This window comes from Leptonychotes weddellii, chromosome 6, assembly GCF_054177405.1.
Source record: "Leptonychotes weddellii isolate Sample4059 chromosome 6, ASM5417740v2, whole genome shotgun sequence".
Classification (NCBI taxonomy): Eukaryota; Metazoa; Chordata; class Mammalia; order Carnivora; family Phocidae; genus Leptonychotes; species Leptonychotes weddellii.
The window spans coordinates 87,963,035-87,986,268 of record NC_138374.1 but is presented as its reverse complement, the minus strand read 5'-3'; the positions used below and the strand labels follow the sequence as shown (position 1 = coordinate 87,986,268).

The following is a 23,234-nucleotide window of genomic DNA, read 5'->3' as shown; positions in this document are numbered from 1 at the left end:
AACAGATGAATGGATAAAGAAGATGTGGTCCATATATACAATGGAATATTACTCAGCCATCACAAAGGATGAATACCCATCTTTTACATCAACATGGATGGGACTGGAGGAGATTATGCTAAGTGAAATAAGTCAAGCAGAGAAAGTCAATTATCATATGGTTTCACTTATTTGTGGAACATAAGGAATAGCATGGAGGACATTAGGAGAAGGAAGGGAAAAATGTGTGGGGGTGGGGAATTGGAGGGAGAGATGAACCATGAGAGACTATGGACTCTGAGAAACAAACAGGGTTTTAGAGGGGAGGGGGGATTGGTTAGCCTGGTGATGGGTATTAAGGAGGGAACGTACTGCATGGAGCACTGGGTGTTATATGAAAACAATGGATCGTGGATCACCACATCAAAAACCAATGATGTATGGTGACTAACATAACACAATAAAATAAATAAATAAATTAATACACTATCAGTGCTCAAAACAATATTTTGAGTATCCTTGGTGGTATCAGATTTCTGCCTTTTAATAGGTAGATGTGATTTCTAGACATTGGCAGAAGTCATTTAGGCTGGTTTGATGAATGAAGCAAGGGATCAACCGAAACATTTTGGAAGGTGATTTCATTCATTTTCTTCGGTGGTTCAGAAACTACATTTATAGCTTCACTGATACAGATACATAACTTTCCTTTTTTTTTTTTTTTTAAAGATTTTATTTATTTATTTGCGAGAGTGAGAATGAGAGACAGAGAGCATGAGAGGGAGGAGGGTCAGAGGGAGAAGCAGACTCCCTGCCGAGCAGGGAGCCCGATGCGGGACTCGATCCCGGGACTCCAGGATCATGACCCGAGCCGAAGGCAGTCACCCAACCAACTGAGCCACCCAGGCGCCCCCAGATACATAACTTTCCTAAAAGTTACTATAAACAGTTGAAAGTCATAGTGAAAGAGTACAGTCAGTATCATGTTTAAAACTTGTATTTTTGTAGTCCCACCTCTGTTCTATGTGTTGATAACCTTTCAGGAAGAAGAAATGCGATTTTTAAAAGAGGAAAACAGGAGAATTTTACATGTCTAGATCTATTTGATTATATTTTGACAGTCAGTATGAGGCCAGGAACCATACTAGTTTTTTCACTTTTATCAGTAAGAAGAGGAGAATTTCTCCTAAAAGCTTGACCCATAACAAAATGCAGTCCATACCTGTAGAGATGACCACTTTGCTTCTTCTACAGCAACTTTAGCCAAGTGTTCCCGGAAAATGCCTTTTTCCTGTTTCACACGTTCCACTCTGGCAGCTGCAGTTTCATCTACAAACCCAGTCTGCCACGGATCATGAAAAATCAAGTAAACACCAAACATTCTCTAATAGATGGCAAACAATGTAATCAGAAAATTAGAAGACCAGGGGCTCTTGGGTGGCTCAGCCAGTTAAGCGTCCAACTCTTGATTTCAGCTCAGGTCAGATCTCAGGGTCGTGAGGTAGAGCACAGCATTGGGCTCTGCACTGGGCGTGGAGTCTGCTTAAGATTCTCTCTCTCCCTCTGCTCCTCCCTACCCCCCACTTAAAAAAAAAGACCATGCACATGCATGTGTGCATGCGCATGTGTTGTGTTTTAAGCACCCAGTGTTAAACTATTCTGGCTTAGTCTGTGAGCTAGGCAAATTTTGGAAATTGGACTCATCTGTAAATGCATCCTCTTCGTGTAATTTGGATAAAATTACTGTACAGTGTTCTCCTTCCCTACAGATAAGTTGAACTGTCATTTTTCCAGGAGAAAAATGATAGTCTGTGAACCTTCATTGTGTAGGGTAAGAAACTGGCAAAACATGTTACACACACATACTTAATCCAGCTTCTGTGTAACATATACATGTATATACATAGCCCAGTTTAATAATGGGTGTAGTATAAAAAAAAATAAGTAGTTAAGCATAATTCACTTTCTCTTGGTTTTCTAAATTTGTGCTTTAACTGTTCTACTAGTGCTGCAATTAGCCCTTATATCCTAAAACTACCCCTCTATAAGTTGCAAGGTGTGCACAAACATGGGAGCCAAATGATGGAACAGTTTGGTTCTAACTATAGAAATGAGCAGCACTACCAGAATCCACACTGTGGGCAGAGGGACTCCAACTGCCCCACCGCGGTGCCTCGTCATATGGGCCCAGTTGTTCAATGTGCGTCACCTCGGTGCTGAGTACTACGAAAAATTTAAGCTAAGAAGATACTTGACTTGGTTACAATCCTACAATTTAAAAAAACAATGACAAAATCTGTGATGCCGCTATTTTGATCTATAGAAATAAATACCTTCTCCAGAAAGGATACAACTTTGTTCTTCATATCTTCAGAACGGAGACATTGTGGAACTATCTCTTCATGGTTTGTTCCCTATTAATAAAAGATAGATAAATGAGACCAATTTTAATGTATCTCAACAACTTGCAAAGACAACTCCAAAAGTTTTAAGAGCTACCTTAATCATAAATGCATTTTAAAAGAAAACAGTATCAGAGAATACTCAAAAGACCATCAGCTCCTTAGTTCCTTTGGGGAGCCTCAGGACCATGCAGCATTCTGCACGAGCACAGAGCTGACGGCTTTCGTTACTTCTGCCCAGTCATCCTAATGTCTGTGGGCCCCTATGACCAAAGGCGTGACTGCACAGCTCCAGGCAGGAGAAAAGGAGCATCCCACAGGAGGCTCCCCTTCTCCGTGGCCCTGAGCTCACATGTCCCTGTGTTCATCAACCTAACTCCTAAATGATAGAGATGAAATGCATTATTCATTTCACACTCAAAAATACTGTCTGGAAGACAGTGTCCAAGTGAATAGACCTGGTCTGAATGCCTGGTTCTGGTTGTTCCTACTCTCCTAGGACCTTAGGAAAGTACCTTCATTTCTCTATGCTCCATTGTTAGATGCTGCAAAAGAGATCGTTGGTAGTATCTCCTCCAGTAGAGAATTTTAATGACTAAGACCAAAAGCTCAATAAATGTTTTTGGAATGTTTTGGAAAATCTGAAATAATACTTTTTGGCAATCACTGTGATAGGTTGGTCTTATAATTACCTCGGCGAACTGAGTAAACGCCTCCAAGGTATGTTGTTCTACTATCCAATTCCTGTCAGCTAGCAGTGAGGCAAAAATAGAAGACAGGCTGGGCAGAATTTTGTCCTAAAAAGAGAACCAAACCTTATTAAATAGAGGAAAACTTCAGTATTCTATTCTTAATGTTGTCAAGTTTCCCTAATTCTGTCCCAGTGAGCACATATTAATACATGTTAGAGCATGTCACTCCTTTGCTTAAATGCTTCCAATAGCTTCTCACTTCATTAGAGTAAAACTCAAAAGTCCTTAAGATGGCCGGCAAAGCCCCACTGTCTGAGTGTGGCCTCTGCCGGCGCCCTCAGTGGATCAGACGCCCTCTCATCTCACTACTTACCCTGCATGTAGGATACCTGTCTGGCTGCCTCCCTCAGCTTCAGGATTTTACTCACAGATCACCTTGGTGAGGATGCCACTGCCCATATCCCGTTTCAAACTGTACCCCCACAAGCACACTCTCCCCCTATTTCTCTCTACAGCTCTCACACTAACATGCTATATCATGCCTTTATTCGTTGCCTTCCAGAGGCTGAGGGTGGGGATTGATTAGTTTGGTTCATTAATGAATCCCCAGTGATTAAAACAGCACCTGACACATAGCAAAAATTCAGCAATTTTTTCTTGAATAAATAAATCCATCTCCTGGCTTTAGAGGCCTCTTACATGCTGATGAATCCACCAAACTCTTCAGGCCTTAACTTCACTCCTGGGAATATGTAATTTGCTCCACAGGTTCTGGGCCCATCAGGGTCCATAGTTATGCATGAATGAAACAGTACTCTGGAATTTATTTTATGCTAAAAAGAACACCACTCAAATGCAAGTATCTCTGGGTACTTTTGTCCAGAGTTGAAAAACTGTCAACCTCTCCATTTCTTTCACAAAAACAAACAGGATGATATCATTTAACTTTAAATAAATAATAGCCCTTTAGAAACTAGCCAGTTGTTTTTTATTTCAAAGTTTTTAATAACTACTGAGATAACATCCATCACGGTTTTGTTCCAGTTATGTGAAAAGGTTCTCATTGGTGAGCTTTTTTTTTTTTTTAAAGATGTATTTATTTATTTATTTGAGAGGGAGAGGGAAAGTCCAGCAGACTCCTCGCTGAGCACAAACCGGAGACAAAACCAAGAGTCAGACACTTAACCAACTGCGCCACTCAGGCGTCCCTCAGTGAGCTTTTTATAGTCTCTCCCATGGAGGTGAAAAAGAAAAACATCAACTATCTAGAATTGCTGGATTTGACCACAGTAATAAGAAAGGCAAAATTCAATTTAGGAGGATGATCTTTCACTGTAAGGTGTGTCTGAAAATTCAGAAGTGTATTGCCAAGCCTGTACAGTCAGTTTTATAAGTAAATATCCATTTGTCAATTATATATACTTTGCAACACTTTCAAAAATACTGTCTTAAAAATAAACAGCTCCCTTTCATGGATATAAAACCAAGAGAACAACTTTGATAAGTTTCCTCATTATATACTCTTTCCTAGAAGATATAAATGTTTTCTTCCTCAGGGACTTTGTGTGCTAAAGCCCAACTGGAAGGAGACTCTCAGACTATAGCCAACTCTAAATTATTTGTATGTCAAATATATTTTTCTTAAAAAAAAAAACAAAAAAACAAAATGAGTTCTATTTTGACAAAGTCACCATCTCTTCTTCACAAAATACATTTCCCCCCAACTTTCACTGTCAACAATCCACAGAATTCCAGAAATTAAAAGCCTGAAAATTTTAGTCAGTAATTCTTACACGGATTTTGTTAACACGGGAACAAAAGAATTAAGAGTATTACCTGGAAAGCTTGAGGTATAAAAAATTTTCCTAGAGAAGATACAAAATCAAGCACTGCCAAACAAACATGGTCAGGAGGCTCTAATTTGAGCAGTGAGGTCTGCAAAGTTACTACCTAAAGTGGCAAAGATCAAAGAATAGTTACAAATGAAAACAAATATTCCGTTGAGACATAATAAGTAAGATTCGGATGGGTATGTGGGGAGGGGAAACACAACAAAACCCAGAACAGACCAACACTCTACAAAGCCTAATCTTCACACGTGGAATTTGAATAAAATGATCAAATGACTGACTCAGTTATTACAGAGTTCATCCTACCAACTGCTGTAAAGAAAAAAAAAAAAATGTGTTCCTGAGAAACTATATACCAGTGCTCTTCTTTCAAATCCTTAAAAATTGTTTTGTATTTTAAATTCTAGTGAGGGAAGTTCATTATTTAAAGCAGGGATTGGCAAAGTTTCTATGAAGGGCCAGACAGTCAATATTTTAATTTTAGGCTTTGTAGGTAATATGTTCCCTACTGCATATTGCTTTTTTATTTTTTAATTTTTATTTTACAAACCTTTGAAATGTAAAAATTCTCCTTAGCTCTTGTCCTATAAACAGAAGGGCAGAATCTAGCCAGGAAGTCAGATTTGTGAACCCCTGATTTAAAGGAACACAGAAAGTCGTCTATAAAAGAAGCAATGCCTAAGTTAAAATTTTACTTATGTTGAAATTTTAGAACTTTAGTTATTTGGGGTTTTTTTAAAGGTAGGCACAATTCTATCAAAATTATCCATATTTAATTTCTCAAAAAAGATTACTAGAACTGTCAGAATCCACAAAGTTTGAGTCAATTATTTTACTGCATTCTCATTCTCTATAATTTAGTAATTCATGTTACACATATAGTCATTTAAAAATATACCTAATTAGAAAGTATTTGTTAATGCTAAGTTCTTACTGTACACAACCACCAACCAAGCTACTAAAACAAAGCGTTAGTAGTCTCACTTTCTGGCATATAGCTCCTATGACAGGGTGTTATTTCTTCTAACATCTTCCTAAATAGGAATTAGTTTTACCTCATAACTGTTCATTTCTAACCGTGCCTTTAAACTTAGGCCAGCTCTAGCTTTGTGGGGTCAGTTCTGCCCAGTATGGACTAATTCCAAAGCCTCTCAATCACTTCAGAGAAGTGCCTTTTCCTTTTCCTTTTGCCTTTTACTCTACCAGCTTAGAACCTCCAAAAGCAAGCCATAACTAGGCAACATCAAAAGCATCCCCCCAACAGTGACCTCTGTTCCGCCTGTCCCAGCCATGCAAGCTGGGGGCCAGACAGAAAACTCAGTAGTCCTCTTACTTCAAAATAATTTTATTTCCTCAAAGAAACAATGAGGATTATCCTTAAGTCCACATCAGTTATATTCCATACTCCCAACAGCTGCTGGAATGCCTTTGAAACTGTTTTGAAGGAGGGGTTCACACTTGAACTACGACTCCTAACCTCAGGGATGTTCTGGAGCAGTTGAAAAACAGGTTTTGACTATTCAGCATCAGGGAGAGAGGAAGGACAGCTACAGGCTGAATCGACAGCCCTGTATACTAACCGGTTATACTCTACGGGAAGAGCGAAAGAGATGAGGAGACCTCCCTAAGACAAGCAAATCTGTGACATTTAAGTTTAATTCAACAGGAAAGGGGTAACAAGCAAATTGAGCAACAAATCATTAAAAAGGACTGTTTGTAGAAAGATATTTTAAGTCATGTTAGTTCAACAATTTCCTCAGCCAAGTATTAACTTGCTTATTGTTCTTACCTGACTTATCAGATGAGGATCTAGAGTTTGAACGAAAAATCCCAACAGTGGAAGTAAAAGACTAAGTGTCTGCTGAATGTAAGGTTGGCCTGTTACCTTAAATAAGAAACACAAAATAATTTTGGTGAAAATTTTCAATTACATGAAAATAGCAACCTTTTAGTGAGCATTTATTATATACCAGGCAATATGCTAAATGCTTTATATTACCTCACATACACCTTATAACTTTATGAAGTAGATCTTTACTCACTTTACTAATAATTAAGAAAAAGGGGCAGAGAGGTTAAATAATTTGCTCAAGATCACATGACAAGGAAATTTAATCGGATGGAGATCTAATCACTTTTGTTTGCCACTGAAAAACTTGTGCCTTAGTGTTCTTAAAATTCCATTTCTCTTCCCCATAACTGTTGTTTCTATCATGATACTATAAGCTACATCACCAGCAGAGAATCCTCAATGAATACTTACTGAATGATTCGTGAGGACTGGGGGAAAGCACTCACTGAAGTCACAGTACTACAGAAGGGAAATTTAACTCTACATAAACTTTAATGAAAAAACATTATCTGCAAAACCATCTCTATGATTTACCGAAAGTGTGAATGTTGCCTTCAGCTTCCAGTGGCTGGCACTACTTAGTCAAAGAAAACAAATGTCATATTTAAATTTTTAAACTAAATGTCATTTGTAAACTACAATAATCTGTGGGACACATATCATCCTAATTCTAGCCCGATCATCATCTGGTCTTCTGCCTTTGCTGGGGAAGAGGAACATGAACCAGCCAGAGCCACTCATGTGCCCCTGCCACCTTTAAGCCAAGTCACTCTCCACTGCCCAAAGGATTGTATGGAAGACCGCGGAATCCCAGAAACAGGCCACACTAGCCCAAAAGAGGAGAGAAACCATAGGGGAAGAAGTTTAGTTTTTTTAAATAGGGTCCAAATGGTCATGAAAATAGTTAACTGAACTATCACTGTCACTCTACTAGGTTCTGGTTCTATCACACTCAAAGAGAACTGGCTGGAAGAGTACAAATAGGTATTTTAAGTTCTAACCGCAAGTTCTACCAAGCCCCTGAAGAAATTACATACATTTTCCTCTACAGGGAAAATTTCGGTACTATTCTCTTTTTTCAATGTTTTATTTGTTCTTCAGTTGCTTTCCTTACCAGTTTAGTGTTTAACAAAGCCCAAAGCTGACTCCCAATTTCCATAATCGCAGTTTGCTGTACAATATCCAGAGCTTCACTGGCACAATTACATACAGCGAGCAAAGCAGAGAGCAGTGTGTTCTAAAGGGGGAGAGAGACGGAAGAGTCTCAGGTTAGATCCCAATCGAAAGGAGCTGAGGCCCCAGAGGTTAGGAGTTACTTATAACTCTTCATAAAAACCCATGTCGGATTTATATTCTGAGACCCAAAGCCATCTTTTTCAGCTACTTTAATACAAATTATTTTGTTAGAACTAATTTTCCTTATACACAGAAACATTTTCTTCATTTTCTAAATAAACATTTTTTCCTTTTAGGTTAAAATTTAGTATTAAAATGGAAACAGCATTGCATTTTAATAAATAGGTTTGATACAGACTGTATGATCAAGCTAATTTATAATGTTCATCAACTAAAAATTCTATTGTTTTTCACATTATGCACCTAGCAATCTTTTAACATTATTAGATTTTTATTTTGCTGTTGTTTTATAATCGGTCTTTAAAATTCCTCAGCAACACTGCATTCAATAAGCAAATAAAAATTTGAGAAGTACACTTATCTAGAATTTGAAACTAAAAACCACCTTTTCTGGATTCACTCTCCTTTACATATCGAATGTCTCTCTGGCCAGGAGTGGGGGTGGTTGGGGGACAGTGGGAGTAAAGTGAAGGCCATGTGGGAATGTAACGATTAGTAACATTGCCTGATTAATCCATTATACTTCAACAACAACACTTAAGTTTCAATGATTACCATACAGCTTTTTATTTAAGATTTACCCATTTCCTCCTACAAATAAGCATGTAAAATGACCTGCTGGAACTAAAGTTTTGGTCAGGGCAAAGATATATTCAATTTTAGAAAATAGGTGCATTATTTTACCTAATACAAAAGATTTATCTTCAACTACAAAAATTGGTGCACAATAAATGTAAAACCTGAACAATTTAACCTACTCCTAACTAGGTGGTATAATAGTTTTCTCAAAATAAATGCACATAAAAACTTGTATTTCCTTTGGGTATATGTATATGTTTTAAATTATCTTGATAATTATCATCAGGCGCCATTATGTAACAGAGTATCAGAACATTTATACTCAGTGTGGAGAAAATAAGCCTTGAGAAAACCCTGACCTTCTAATTTAAAATTGCAAATAGGCCCCTAACACTTTGAATGCCCTGTCCCCATCCCTGTTTTTCTCCACTTACCACAAACTGATACAACATACTTACATATGTATTTATTACTTATTTTACCATCCACAGCTGAGCTATAATGCAAACTCATGAGAACAGGAATTTTTGCCTGGAACAGCGCTTGGCACATAAGAGCACTCAAAACATGTTTGTTGGATGAATGAATGAATGAACCAACAAAGGAGGAAATGAAACTAAACTGGAAAATTCAACCACATGTACTACAGTCAATTTTTTCAGTCAATTTTAAAAAACCATGTATTTTTTACTTCTCACAGATGAATTTCTTTTATATTTCATTATTTTAAGAGGGAGTATTCTAAATGGAAAGCTACAGAAAGGCTCAGAATAGATGTGTGTAAAATGGGGGTTGTGTTTTGTCAAATAGAAGAATATACATATCGAATAGAAGAATCATGTCTGGAGTGCCTAGGTGGCTCAGTTGGTTAAGCAAACAAGCCTTTGGCTCAGGTCATGATCCCAGGGTACTGGGATCGAGTCCCACATAGGGTTCCTTGCTCAGGGGGGAGCCTGCTTCTCCCTCTGCCTGCTGTTTCCCCTGCTTGTGCTTGCTCTCTGCCCCCACTGTGTCAAATAAATAAAATCTTAAAAAAAAAAAAAAAAAATTCATGTCTGCCTAATCTAATGATGTGTCAGCAAAAATACTACAAATAAAATATTTCATAATGGGTTTCATCTTGCTCTAGTATGTCTTTGAACTACGGTCTCCCTGCACCCAATATAATTTAATTTACATAAGTCAAGATAATAGTAAGTTTCTCACAGACCCCTTTACAATGTAGAAATCTGAAAATCCTGCTAGTTTCTAACCTGAGGGCAGAGACCGTATCCATCTTATTAATAGCCCATCACTAGTACCTTGAGCAGTGCTCAGTAAATAGCTGCTAAATGAATCAAATCCATTAAAATTCTTATTTTACCAGAGATTCAAGTTCTCCCAAAGTCCGACTACTGCTTAGCCATTCCTGACACCGTGCAATCCCAACTCTGGTGACCTCACGTGCAGCTTGTTTCCTGAGCTTGGCGGGTAATGCCTGGAGGGAAATATACTGCCACAGAGGCAGATTTTCTGCTGCTTTTGGGGAAAATTTCTGGATAAATTCCACCTGAAATAAATTGAAGAAGTAAGAGTAACAGAAGACAATCTGATGAATGGATGCACAAAAGCTAAGTATTCGCTTCCATGTTTTATATTTTTAAAAAGATTTTAACTGAGTAATAATATCACAAGTACCAGACCGAGGTAACTCAAAGGAACATGCATCATTATTTTTGCTATTGTTGCATTTATTTGCAAAATGAAAAACACAGTTTAAGTGGAACGTGATATGAAGACACTGAGAAATGTTAAAAATAATGCATTTCATTATTAGTCAATCAGCTATTTTATCCTGCTCTTATTATTTTCCTAAGAACTAGTGTGCTTGTGACCTTGTTCAGTTAAGTCCAAAGTAATATTCCAAAATATGCCAAAAGACTCATTCGGCTCACCCTGGCGGCTGTTATCTCAGCTGACTAGAACAGAGGACCTAAAGAAAAAAGCAAAGGTCATCGGTTCGATTTTCCACCGGGCTAGCTGGCTCTGCTCTCGGACAACACACAGAATTGGTGTCACAAATCTAAGCCACCAGTCCAGAACAGTGTGGCTGGCAAATCCATTCTACTACTGAAATAATTCAAAGCCTTTGCCAAGTTAACAGAAAAACAGCACTGTTTTGTTAAAATGAGGCATCAGCAGACTAAAAACAGAACACAAAAGTTCTAAAAAAAAAAAGAACCAGTTAAAATGTTAGTTTCCAGTGGAAAAACAGAAAAAAATAATAGTGTACTTAATTACTGAATTACGTATAATTTAGGAAGTATAGTAATGTAATTTTTAAGAAGTAGAAGAATTCAAATTACAATATCCTAAATCTGCTTGATGACTAAAAAATTCCTATGTTAAGAAAAAACCCACTGTATTAAATTTGAGAAAGAAACCTTCCTATGTTTTATATACTATATTTATATTCGAATTTTGTTAGCAGAAAATATTTAGCTGTCAGAACAAGGGAGAAATTGTGTGGCTATCTACTGGAATAGCTGTGAGAGCCAGAAAAATGGATCCCTTGATGAGCTATGTGTCTATTATAATAAGCAGCTTTATTCAGGAAACCAAACTGCTTCAGGAAAGCCAAGAGAATTGTGCCAATTGATAAACATCAGTTGAACATAACCTTTCTTTATAATAAAATCCAATGAGTGAATGAACTAGTTCCTTCTCCAAAATAGAAATTATAAATAATTACGCCCTGGACAACATAAAAGGGTAGGCGTTGACCAATCTGTTATGTAGAAAGAGTGATCTATTTACTATTCTGAGTTTGAAAACCCTGGTCTCAACACAATTTTAAATATTTAAAACGGCCAGTGCTAGTAACAGTTCATAAGGAGTGAATTATAAGTGAATAATCTGCAGAGAATTAGGACTTCTCTCTTTTAAATTAAGAAGAGAGGAAAAATACAACAGTGGGCTTAAAATGCAAAAAATTATAGTACTTTTTACTTTACATAAAAATGGTAGCACAACTATCAGTGTACTTAAACCAGGTATATTAAATCCTTTCCTCTTAGGTAACCCTATACTTTCGTTTCTAAAAACAGAAATATTACCAATAGTTACACACTAAAGAAATAATAGGATATTAATAACTACTCTCTATATTGAAACAGAAACACATTTTAATCTCCCTATTCCCTGGCATTTCCCCCAAATTATTACCACACTTTGGTAAAGTAAAACATCACTGTACTGGGATTAACTATTTTCATTTATATTAATGCTGCATCACAGATACAAAAATCTGGGTTTTTATTTCCCTTTTTAAAAAGATACCATCTTGTGTGCAAACGAATAATTATTTCCAGCTTTGCCACTTGCCTCTCCTTTGCCCCAGCCCATGCTCTCTCCCCACACTCCTGCCCCAGCCTCCCCTCCACCTCCCCCCAACCTATAGCCTGCATCACAAATGCCTCTATCTCCAACAGCTTCCTCTGTTCCTACCTCTTTCCACCCTGCACCTCCCCAGAAACGATCTTCTAAGCTATGAACACCCAACACGACCTGATTTGCGCCAGTCTGGGTGCTCATTATGTACCACCTTTCACTATGAGCACGTTTATAAATTTATAATTTCTACTACAATATGTTCTTTCTGGTATCATGATATAGTACAGTGGTTTCCAAGTTTTTTATTTTAAACAACAAAACGCTATTAAAAATGAATGAGCGAGCTTTACACATCTAAAGAAGAAAAGCAGCTTTCATACGGTTCAAAGGGATAAGGAAGCAGAGCCAATACCCCTCAAACAGAGGAGGCCCCCAAAGCAGCTGAAGGCAACACTGGGGCAGTGGGAAGTGCAGCTTCTGGACTAAGAGAGATCTGGCTTGGATCCCAGCACAGCCATTATCACGGTGAGTTTGGAGACTCTTTTACTGCCATAAGCTGCTGTTTCTTCATCTGTAGATGAACATAAGCCACGTATCCCACAAGGCTGACATAGGAACTCCAAGAACTGAAGTGCCTAGAACACAGCCCAGTCCATACTATTGTCTCAACAAAGGTCCGTTCCCTCCCTTCAAGAGGAGGGATCATGTTTTCAGGAAAAAGGAGAAAGAGCAGAGCCTAGCAGAAGAATGAACACTTGTGCAGTGCTCCCTTTGAGCAGCTTACATTCCAGGTCTCCCCAGGTCTCAGCCCTGCCGTCTAGGGAAGGTTAGTATCTCAGTTTTAGGATAAACTAACTCCCAAGGACTCCCAGACAAGAATTCAAATTTAGGTACATCCCTTTAAATTTTAGCACAGTAACTTGACCAGGAAATCAGTATTTGATTAACTGAAGGAAAAAATTAAAGGACACCCCTCAAAAATCTATAACTTACATATCTGATAGCCTCAATTATTTGGAAAAACTCAGAAAATTGAGGAGTATCTAAGAGATCCCTAAACATAAACTAGAGTTTATTTATAACAAAGTTTCTAGATCTCACTTAGAGGTCATTCATTCTGAGTTGTATTATTCTAAAAGTTAAAATTTTACAACACTGGGAAAAGGATAATTTTATTTTCATTTAATAAATAAGAAAACTGAGGTTAAAAGACACTTTCCCTCCCAATCCCACTTCTTTAGGAAGGGCCTCTAAGTTAACAGGGCCTCTATGAAGGACAGTGTACCAGGAACCAGGGGCAAGAGCTTTGAGAGGAGAATAAAAGGTGCTAAAATTTGAAGGGACACGGAGTAGACAACTCTTCTGGAGTTTTGGAGGGGAGAACAGCAACCCTTACGTATTTTCTAGAGGGCTAGTAGGTTGGTCTGGTGTGCTTTCAGCATCGTAACCACTTGCAAGGAAGAGGGCTGGGAGGCTGGCATGGTTCCTCTGGTGCCTGGCCAACCTCTCTCGAGCAGAAAAGCAGACATGGACTTGAGGCAGTCTCTTCAGAAATAACTCCCGGGGCTCCTGGGTGGCTCAGTTGGTTAATCGACCGACTCTTGATTTCAGCTCAGGACATGATCTCAGGGTTGTGAGATTGAGCCCCGTGTCAGAGTCTGCACTGGGCATGGAGCCTGCTTGAGATTCTCTCTCTCCCTCTGCCCCTCCTCCCCCTCTGCACACTTGCTCTCAAATAAATAAAAATAAAAGAAAGAGCGAGCTCCCAATATTTACTGACCACCCTTCTAAGCATGGCTCTATGCTACGTATTTTGCATATATTACCTCTAAGTCCTTACAAAAGTTTTCAAAATAGTTAACACACGTCTGTCACTCTGTAGACAGGGAAACAGGTTCAGAAACTTCTCTGACGTCACAGTATGACAGGATTCAAACCAGAGGATTCAAACCCCCTTCACTAACCTAGTGGTTCCCAAGCTTGCATCCGTGTCAGAATCATGTAGGAATTTAACAACAATAAGACCAAAGGAAAATGACTGGAACCCTCTGCCAGCCACCATGCCATAGCTACTCTACTCACAGGTAAAGGTCCAGGAACCTGTATTTTTTAAAAAGCTCCTAAAGAAGCTGCCAAGTGACCAACGCAAGGGCTACACTGGGCTACAGAGGTTTCTGTGACCAGAGAGTCTCCTTTATCAGGGCAAAGCTTGTTTTCCTCACAATAGCAAACAACTAATAAGGCTCATCATACTTTCAATTTTCCCCAAAAAGTTCAACTTATTTACTGTAAAAAATAAGAGACATCATTAAGGGCATACATAAATAACATTCTAGCTCTTCAAAATAAGTTAAAAGGGGCAGGGCATATAGAACCTTCTCGTGTCAAGTATCTTAAAGGTATGAGAAACAAGGGGAGAGATATAGTTCAGGAAGACAATGACTGTAACTTGCAGCAGAGAGAGTGACAAAGACTCTCCAATGACCAAACTTTAGTCAGGCTCTTCTTCCAAGGCCTCTTCTCAACTAGTGTTCCGCATGGGATTGTGTCCATCCTTGGGCCTGCATCATCCAGTTTTAGCAAGAATTCTGCTTGCTGAGTCAATCTAGAAAGCACCCCTCTGTCTTGGTATTTGATCACCTTGGTCTGTGTTCAGCAAGAATCTTACTTGTCAGTTTAGCAAGAACCACCTCCTTACCCCTGACATTTTCCTCTTAGTAATTTTCATCCACTGACCTACACCTTGCTCCTTCATTGTGACAAGTCCCTACTAGGCTATGCTATATTCAGACTTGAGCCCAGTTCTACACTGAGGCCTCTTTTCCCCTACAGCAACAATCCCCAGAATAAAACCCACTTTTATCACTTTAACTACTATATGGCTCTGGTTTTTCTTTAACAACATCAAAATCTAAACCTATCTAAAAGCAATAAGCAAAGCTATCAGTAAGTCAAAAATTTATGCTCAGATCATATCAGTCTGAATCCATTTCTCAGCAGCTGCTCAAAGACAGTGACTAAGATGATATCCTTGCCTGTTGGGGCGGGGCCACGAAGAAGAAGAGTCGCCTCAATAGTATTGATAGGTTGGTGAGCTGATAACATTCTCCGGGGCAAGATTTTATCTGAGAAAAGACAGGAGAGGAGAGACTGATTTAAAATCATGGCTTTTATAAGCTTTTATATGCTAAAATAAACAGCAGCTCTTTCTGGGACATAAGATTATAAGTAATTTTGATTTTTTAATTTAGAGCTTTTCTTTAATTTTTCTTTCATTAACTTAGATTACTTTTATAATGAGAAAGCAATTTTGACATTGTATTTATAAACAACCCTCTGGAATTTCTATTTTTAATTACCATTTGGATGGTAACTTGATATGTTAATCTTCCTACTCAAAGACAATTCATGGAATTTTTTTAAGATCTAAGTACAATATTGCAGAAGTGGATATAACTTTAGATATTAGTTCCATTAAAGATTTAATAAGCTCAATTTTCTGGAGATCAATTCCTATCATAATACACGAGGAGAGCTTTTACTTAATTAAATGAATGCTTTTATTTGAAGAAGATAATCTAACATAAAAATTACTTTGGATCTGTCTTGTGCAAGCATGTTAAGGATTCAGAAGTGGGTACGTGCTCTAGACGATTAGCCATGGAGACTACGTGCCGGCTGTGAAGTTATTACGCACTTCCCTGGCTTTAGTCTATAACGTCTTTAAACAGCAAACTAAGAAATGTATGACATAATAGCTACTCAGAAACGAAAGACACATGGACCCACATGAGATCTTTATCAAAGGCCAGGGACAAAAAACCGAAAACAACATGACCATATCGTATGGAATATACCAAACATCTCAGAATTTAAAAGCAAAGAAAGGTCAACATTGAAAAGATTAAAATAAATCATCACTAAGTCATTTTCTCTTTGTAGCCATTCATAAGCATGACTTCTTTCCCCAAAGGCATCAATCACTGTCACATTTAGTCCCTTTCAAATCATTCTGAGAAAACAAAATCAAGAGGCAGCTTGTCTAAGTCACTTTAAACAGAGAAAGAAAGAAAAAACAACCCAGTAATCAATATTACAACTCTCTTATTTTCTACTATGCATTCAATCTTAAATTTACTCTCCATTAACCTAGTCTTTCTTATCTAGAACAATTAACAGAACTCTGTAAGAGTTCAACAATATGAAACAATTTCCCCAGTTTGACAGTTTCTAGCACATCTTTCTCAATAGCATCAGCATTAAGACACAGCAAAGAAAATGTGGAAAGAATTTAGCTACCTACTATCTCTCCTTTTGACATTCACATTCTTCGAGATTATCATATCCCTAAAGGAACTGCTTGGAAAGTGAGTGTTTTAGACCTTGTAATTGTACTCACCAGATTAGCCACTACGGTGACATGGTGTGCACAGAGTTCAGCAGTCCCATATCTGTGATATAAAAGAAGATTATCTTTCTGAAATAATTTTTACAACTGTTCAGAAAAGCAAGGAGATGAGCTTCCAAAAAGCACTAAATATTCTAAGCTGTAATTTCTCCATGGCCAAGGAATACCACAATATACAAAACTACCTAACTTGAACCGTAGAAAGAAAGAGGGAGGCTGGTTCCCGATTTAGTGCTATGATATCAAATCACACCATTTTGGGGAGCTACTAAAGGATTATCAAGACAGAATTTTTCTATAAACTTACAAGTATAACATCATTTACTATCAGTTACTACTATAAATCAATCCAAAACCAAAAACCAAAAAAAGTACATTGTACCGGGAAAGGAAGCACCATGCATCCATAGCTAACAAAGAGGTGATCATATTAGCACTAAGCACAGCATTCAACAGAGCAACATCCTAATGAAAAACAGAAAGTTCATGATACATTATTATTATTACATTTCTCAAAATAAAACAAAACACCATCAAAATCCAAATAACAACAGATCCTCAGTGGGAAGGCTCAACTTTCTGAAAGAGTATCTGAAAGAGCCTGTAACACCATTCTCTCCACATTTACTGAGCACCTACTATATATTAAGCATTGTGCTGGGCTATGGAGATTCAAGTGATTTTAAATGTGGTAACTCAATCATTAGGATCCACAAAGATCTTAACCACTGTAAAATATCTTAAAGGATATTGATCCTTATGTAAATTCTAAGAATTTTTTCCCTATAATTTTCTCAACATCTTTTCTACTTTAATTCCATTAAAAAAAATCAACATTATGCCTAAGATCTATAGGAGATTTGGTGCTACAATCTACTATTTACTTCTCCTCTTTATGAAATTGAATCAGGTAAAATCCTAACACTATTCCTCTTTTCACTCTATCTTTCCATATCTTGCCATCCAAAATGCTTTCTCAAATGTGTTAGCTAGCCATTACATCTGAGTACTGCAAGACTCTAGGATTACCATTTCCTAAGACATAACTGAATTAAAAGATAAAATGTGCAAATTGAGAGAATGACATTCACAAAGAATACACATTAACTATTCTTTCTTCTGTATATAAATCAAAATTTCAATGAAAAGAAAGCATAGGGGTAACCTCAGTTTAGCCCAGCAGGTAACAAACTTACCAGCTCAGGGAACAATGAGGGATGAAAGGAGGCGATAAAAGTACATAGATGAACACAAACATGCTGATACAAGGTGACAGCAATTTCCACTTGCCCTTTACTCTTTACTCCTTGTAAATGAATAGGCAGAGAGAGTTCACCAGCACACTGCTCAAAACTGCAGAAAACGGCTTTGAATAGAGATACCCTGCAGGGAAATGGAGAACACTGAACCCAACATTCTTCACATTTAACATTTAGAAGGTATAATAATAATATGGCATATGGAGGGTTATTTTCCCAAAGCAAAATATCTCAAGAGGTATATATCAACGACAGTTTCCAATATGTGTGAATATGTAACCATAAAAATAAAATATAGTCACTGTTAGAGAAATTCCTTAAAGGAGAATTTTCCTGTACCTTTTTTTTTTAATCATTTACCAAGTGTTTATCATAGTACTGAACTACACAGTCAAAGACAAAATTCATCAAGGAACATGAAATTTAAATATACATTAGGTATTATATAGAAAATAGAAAATAGGGCGCCTGAGTGGCTCAGTTGGTTAAGCGACTGCCTTCAGCTCAGGTCATGATCCTGGAGTCCCGGGATCGAGTCCCGCATCAGGCTCCCTGCTCAGCAGGAAGTCTGCTTCTCCCTCTGATGCTCCCCCATCTCATGCTCTCTCTGTCTCTATCTCATTCTCTCTCTCAAATAAATAAATAAAATATTTTAAAAAAAAAAGGAAAATAGAAAATAGGTGTAAGTCAGACAGAGAGGGGTCACTTTAAGATTGAAATCGTTTAAGAAATCTTCATAGAGGATTTAAATAACAAATTAGAAATCAGCAAAATATAAACAAGCAAAGATGACAAAGCACGAGGAGAAGGCAGGTGTGAATAGCCAGTCTGACCAAAGCAAGGCGTGTTTGCAGAAAACGAGCACACGAGTGACAGGACGAGGAGCAACACTGGACAGCGGTGGCAGAGGGACAGACTTGGAGCGCAGAGCTGGGCCAGCCAGCGTCGGGCTTGCATGTCTGAGCAGGGAGGGGCAGGAGCTGGGCTCCAGGAGATGACCTGCTACCGCACACAGAAGGCGCTCAAGGAAAGGGTGAATGCTACAGCCCAGCAATCACGCATGCAGTAAGATGCTGCAGACTGGTAGTGGTGAGGAGAATGAATACGAGTGAAATTTCCCAGGAGAAAACTTACAGAATCCAGCATTCTATTTATCAGAGCTCATCTTGAAATGTTAGTAAATACATCTACCCTATTACACTCAACATTTATAACACGAAGTCTTAGGCAAAAGCTTCTAAAACACTGAACAAAATTAAAATATTTTTAGCATTTGTTATAGATTTATATTTTTTATCTGTATTTATAAAGTAACAATAAATATGAGGTCTACACAGGAATTATTATTAATATCTGATGTAACCAAAAACTTAAATTTCAAGATCATTCCAAATGACAGGGCATTCTAAACCATCTGTAAGACGACTGGGTAGAAACACCACCACGTTCGCTACCTGGTTGTAGCTTCTGAGAGCCAGCTCTCTGTGCACCACAGGGCCTGCACATCCTCAGGCTGAAACGGCAGCTTATCCATGATGACAACCAGCAGAAGACACTGTGGGAACTGTAGTTCACATGGCAGCTCTTACAGGTAACAAAAACATATTCATTACGTTACAACAACTTGGTAAAAATATACTCTCCATACTTTCAACAGAAATTTGATTGTGATGTGTAAAGAAGTCAGAGACATAACTGTTTTCTTGGAATGTATTTTTCATTTAAAGAAAAACAGAAAGAATTTTAAATAAAATCTTTAAAAAGGATAATTAAGTAAGGGAAATAACCCTGTCTTAACAAGTCATAATTATTAGATGATTTAAAATTAAATCTGTATTGAAACTTACCTAATTTACCATCCAAAACCACTTGCACGAAAGGTTGGAATGTGAGAAGCTGACTGATGAGTGGATCCAGTGTAACTAGGAAAATGCCTGCTATTTCCTCCTGTTGTGCTTTAGAGATCCTGGCAGCATATAGACTTGGAGGAAACTTGCTGGAAAGGGAGGGGAAAAAATTCATCCTTTAACAGGTATCTTCTAATTTTAGGTAGACTGATGTTCTTCCAAAAGTGAAAATATGTAAAAAATACATAGCATGTATTTTATAAAACAAAATTCTAAGTACTAAATTGATACCACATTATATGAAGGCCTCCAAACTAAATAACATGACTATAATTCCACAAAATTAAAAGTTTATAATCTTAGAGAAATCTTTGGTATTGTTTTGATGCATTTTAATACCATTTTGACAGCAGTGTACTTAAAAAAAGACCATGAAGGGGCGCCACCTGGGTGGCTCAGTTGGTTAAGTGTCCGACTCTTGATTTCGGCTCAGGTCATGATCTCAGGGTCCTGGGATCAAATCCCATGTTGGGCTCCATACTCAAGAGAGAGTCTGCTGGAGATTTTCTCTCTCTCCCTCTGCCCCTCTACCTGCTTTCTCGCTCTCTAAAATAAAAATGAATAATCTTAAAAAAAAAAAAAAAGACCATGAAAATATGAGTATCTAAATAACAAGTAAAGACATTATATATAGAAAGATATTTCTGATAAATTCTGGCTCAGTCGCTTCTATTAGAAGTTGTTTTAAAATAAAGCATAATGCTGAATTTACTATGAATTAATGCTCAGAAACAAGGGCCTTGCAAGAATTAAACTGTATACTAGTCCTGAAGGAAAATGCAAAGACTTTTTCATGGAAGATGTCTCAGTAAATAGAGTTGAAATGAAACTTTAGTCAAACCTATGTGAAGTAAGTAAGATGTGTGTATTCGGTACTTTTTGCCATGTTATTTTAATTGAGGATATTTAATTTGTTATTTAACTTGAGGATACCTGAGAAAAGCCTGTCTAGCAAGGGATAACAGCATTTAAAGGGATGCACTTAAGAGAAACACTTGAGGCCTTTGTAGTGTGATGGAAAAAGCAACAGTCTGTCAGTTATTAGTTGCGTGACTTTGGTTCATTCCTTTGACCTCCTTGATTCTTCATTTGTGATGTTTATTCAGAGTTGCTGTAAGAATTAAGTTATAAGTAAGGTAAAAGATTTATATAAATAAGATACAGGTAATGAGACTCGATAGACTTGAACTACAGCTACTAAGCATCAAAGCAAATACTAGTTTTTCAATCAAATGGTGTATTTTTAATTTAGGTTGAACAAGTGTTTATTAAATGCCTGTGTCTACGTGCCATGCACTGTTCCAGGAGCAGGTAATAAAGTCGTAAACAGAATGTACAAGGTCACTGCCTTTATAAAGTTCACATGCTAATGAAGGGGGGCAGTTAGCAAACAAGTAAGCAAGTAAGATCTTAACATAAGAGATGTTAATAAGTGCCATGGAGAAAAAAATAAAACAAGGTTAAGGTGAACAAGAAATTCTACTGAATTGTTTGAATACTGAATCATTTGTGGGTTTGTACAGAGAAGTTCCATGATCTCATTGATGTCTTATCACTCACTTTGACTACCGTATGGCCAATAGACTAGAGGAAGGCAAGGGAGGAGGCAGACAGTGGGTAGGATGCTCTCTGTGGAAACCCAGGCAAGAACACAGTAGTGGACAGCATCAGATGTGAGCAGTTCTGGTGGTGAGAACTGGCTGTGTTGGGTATGCATACATACCAAACACACACTGAATATGTCTATTTATACTGGAGGTGATACTGATGATTTGCTAATGGATGACATGTGGATACAAGAACAAGGAAAATACATCAGAGATGATGGTAAGGTTTTTGGCCTGATCAATCTGAAGAATGGAGCTGCCATTTATTTATTTGGGGGGAAAGGGGAAGAGGGAGAGGGAGAGAGAATCTCAAGGAGACTCCCCACTGAGCACGGAGCCCAATGTGGGGTTCGATCTCACAATCCTGAGATCATGACCTGAGCCGAAACCAAGAGTCAGATGCTTAACCGAGCCACCCAGGTGCCTGGAGTTACCATTTAAACTGAAATGAGGATGCTACTAGGAAAGTAGATTTTGTGGGGGAGGTGGAGATAGAATGGGTGGGAATCAAGAGTTTGGTCTGGGTGAATGTCAGTGTAGACGCCCTGACTGGCAGAATTAGACATTCAAGGGGGAGACGAATTTAACATCATGAGACAAAATGACCAGAAAGAGAGATCAATGAGGCCTGAGGACTAGCCACTGAGGCACACCCAACTTCAGCTGGGGAGACAAGGAACCTGCTAAGGAGAAGCAGCCAGTGAGGTTAGAAAAGAGTAAGAGGGAGAGGTATCCTAGAAGCCAATGGAAGAAAGAGTTCAAGAGGAAGGATCAAGTGCTGGCAAACAGGTTACATAAGATGAGGCTGAAAACCAACCACTGGATACAGCAATGTGGATGTTACTGATGACCTTGACAAGAGCTGTTTTGGTGAAGTGGTGGAATGGAAAGCCTGATTAGAATGGTCTCAAGAAAAAAAAGTACAGACAGTGGTAAAACAGACAACTCCTAGGAGTTTTGTTGTAAACAGAGGCAGAGAAGTGGGACGGCATTTGGAGGAGGATATGGAACTGAGAGGTTTTGTTTTGTATTCTTATGATGGGAAAGGTAATAGCATGCTGGTATACTAACGAGAAAGACCCCCGTAGGGAGGGAAGATTAGTGATGAAAGAGGGAAAGAGAATGACTGCTAGAAAAAGGTCCCTAAGCACCTGAGGGCAGATGAACCAATGCACCCATGGAGAGGCCGGCCTCAGGCAGGTGCACAGAGAGCTCATTCACGGGAACAGGGAACACATGGACCAAGACACAGGTAGAACAGTCAACGTGTGGAGGAAGTCATGCTTCCATTTTTCTCAGTGACATACACAGTGAGGACATGAATTGACAATGGGGCATGGGGAGGAGGTGTTAAGAGATGTGGGAAGTTGAAGGAGGGACAGGTATGGAAAAAGTTGTCTAGGAGACTAGAGAGGACTGCTGGACAAATGAGAAGACAGAGTATTTTAGTGTCAATTGAGGGCTCCTTGGAAGTTAACTGTCAATTTCACATATCACTAGCCCCTATCTAAATTAGGACACTTTTCTGTAATTCACTTTTTTTTTCTGAGATGGAGTTAACTACTACTCGACTTAAATCTCATATAAGTAAAATAAAAAGTTACAAAGATAAAAAAAATATATCTATGTATATATAACCTCTTTTTTTTTTTTTTTTTTGGCCTTTGGTATTTATCACCATACCAATTATTCATCACTCAGGTATAAGATACTAGTTAAGAATACAAAGATAAGTAAAACTCATATGGAATCTACTCTTTAAAAGCTTCCATCTTGGGGCGCCTGGGTGGCTCAGTTGGTTAAGCGACTGCCTTCGGCTCAGGTCATGATCCCGGAGTCCCGGGATCGAGTCCCGCATCGGGCTCCCTGCTCAGCAGGGAGTCTGCTTCTCCCTCTGACCCTCCTCCCTCTCATGCTCTCTGTCTCTCATTCTCTCTCTCGCAAATAAATAAAATCTTAAAAAAAAAAAAA

General features: G+C 38.2%; 1 protein-coding gene across 3 annotated transcripts in view; it reads right to left on the bottom strand.

Moving 5' to 3' along the window:
* Positions 1-23,234, bottom strand: part of FIRRM (FIGNL1 interacting regulator of recombination and mitosis) — a 45,774-nt gene that overhangs the window by 2,156 nt on the left and 20,384 nt on the right. The window contains exons 1-14 of one of the 3 annotated variants that reach the window (XM_081824578.1): positions 20,590-20,792; positions 19,597-19,745; positions 19,204-19,333; positions 17,687-17,873; positions 16,873-16,955; positions 16,482-16,533; positions 15,118-15,207; positions 10,074-10,259; positions 7,890-8,012; positions 6,713-6,808; positions 4,910-5,023; positions 3,074-3,178; positions 2,313-2,393; positions 1,202-1,321 (exon numbers count right to left, since the gene is read on the bottom strand). In XM_081824578.1, coding sequence (XP_081680704.1) covers positions 1,202-1,321; positions 2,313-2,393; positions 3,074-3,178; positions 4,910-5,023; positions 6,713-6,808; positions 7,890-8,012; positions 10,074-10,259; positions 15,118-15,207; positions 16,482-16,533; positions 16,873-16,955; positions 17,687-17,873; positions 19,204-19,333; positions 19,597-19,745; positions 20,590-20,624 — 1,551 coding nt within the window. In that variant the 5' untranslated portion in view covers positions 20,625-20,792. Of the gene's footprint in view, positions 1-1,201; positions 1,322-2,312; positions 2,394-3,073; positions 3,179-4,909; positions 5,024-6,712; positions 6,809-7,889; positions 8,013-10,073; positions 10,260-15,117; positions 15,208-16,481; positions 16,534-16,872; positions 16,956-17,686; positions 17,874-19,203; positions 19,334-19,596; positions 19,773-20,589; positions 20,793-23,234 lie in introns of those variants that run through there. The other 2 variants (XM_081824579.1, XM_081824577.1) reach the window with 2 other exon arrangements.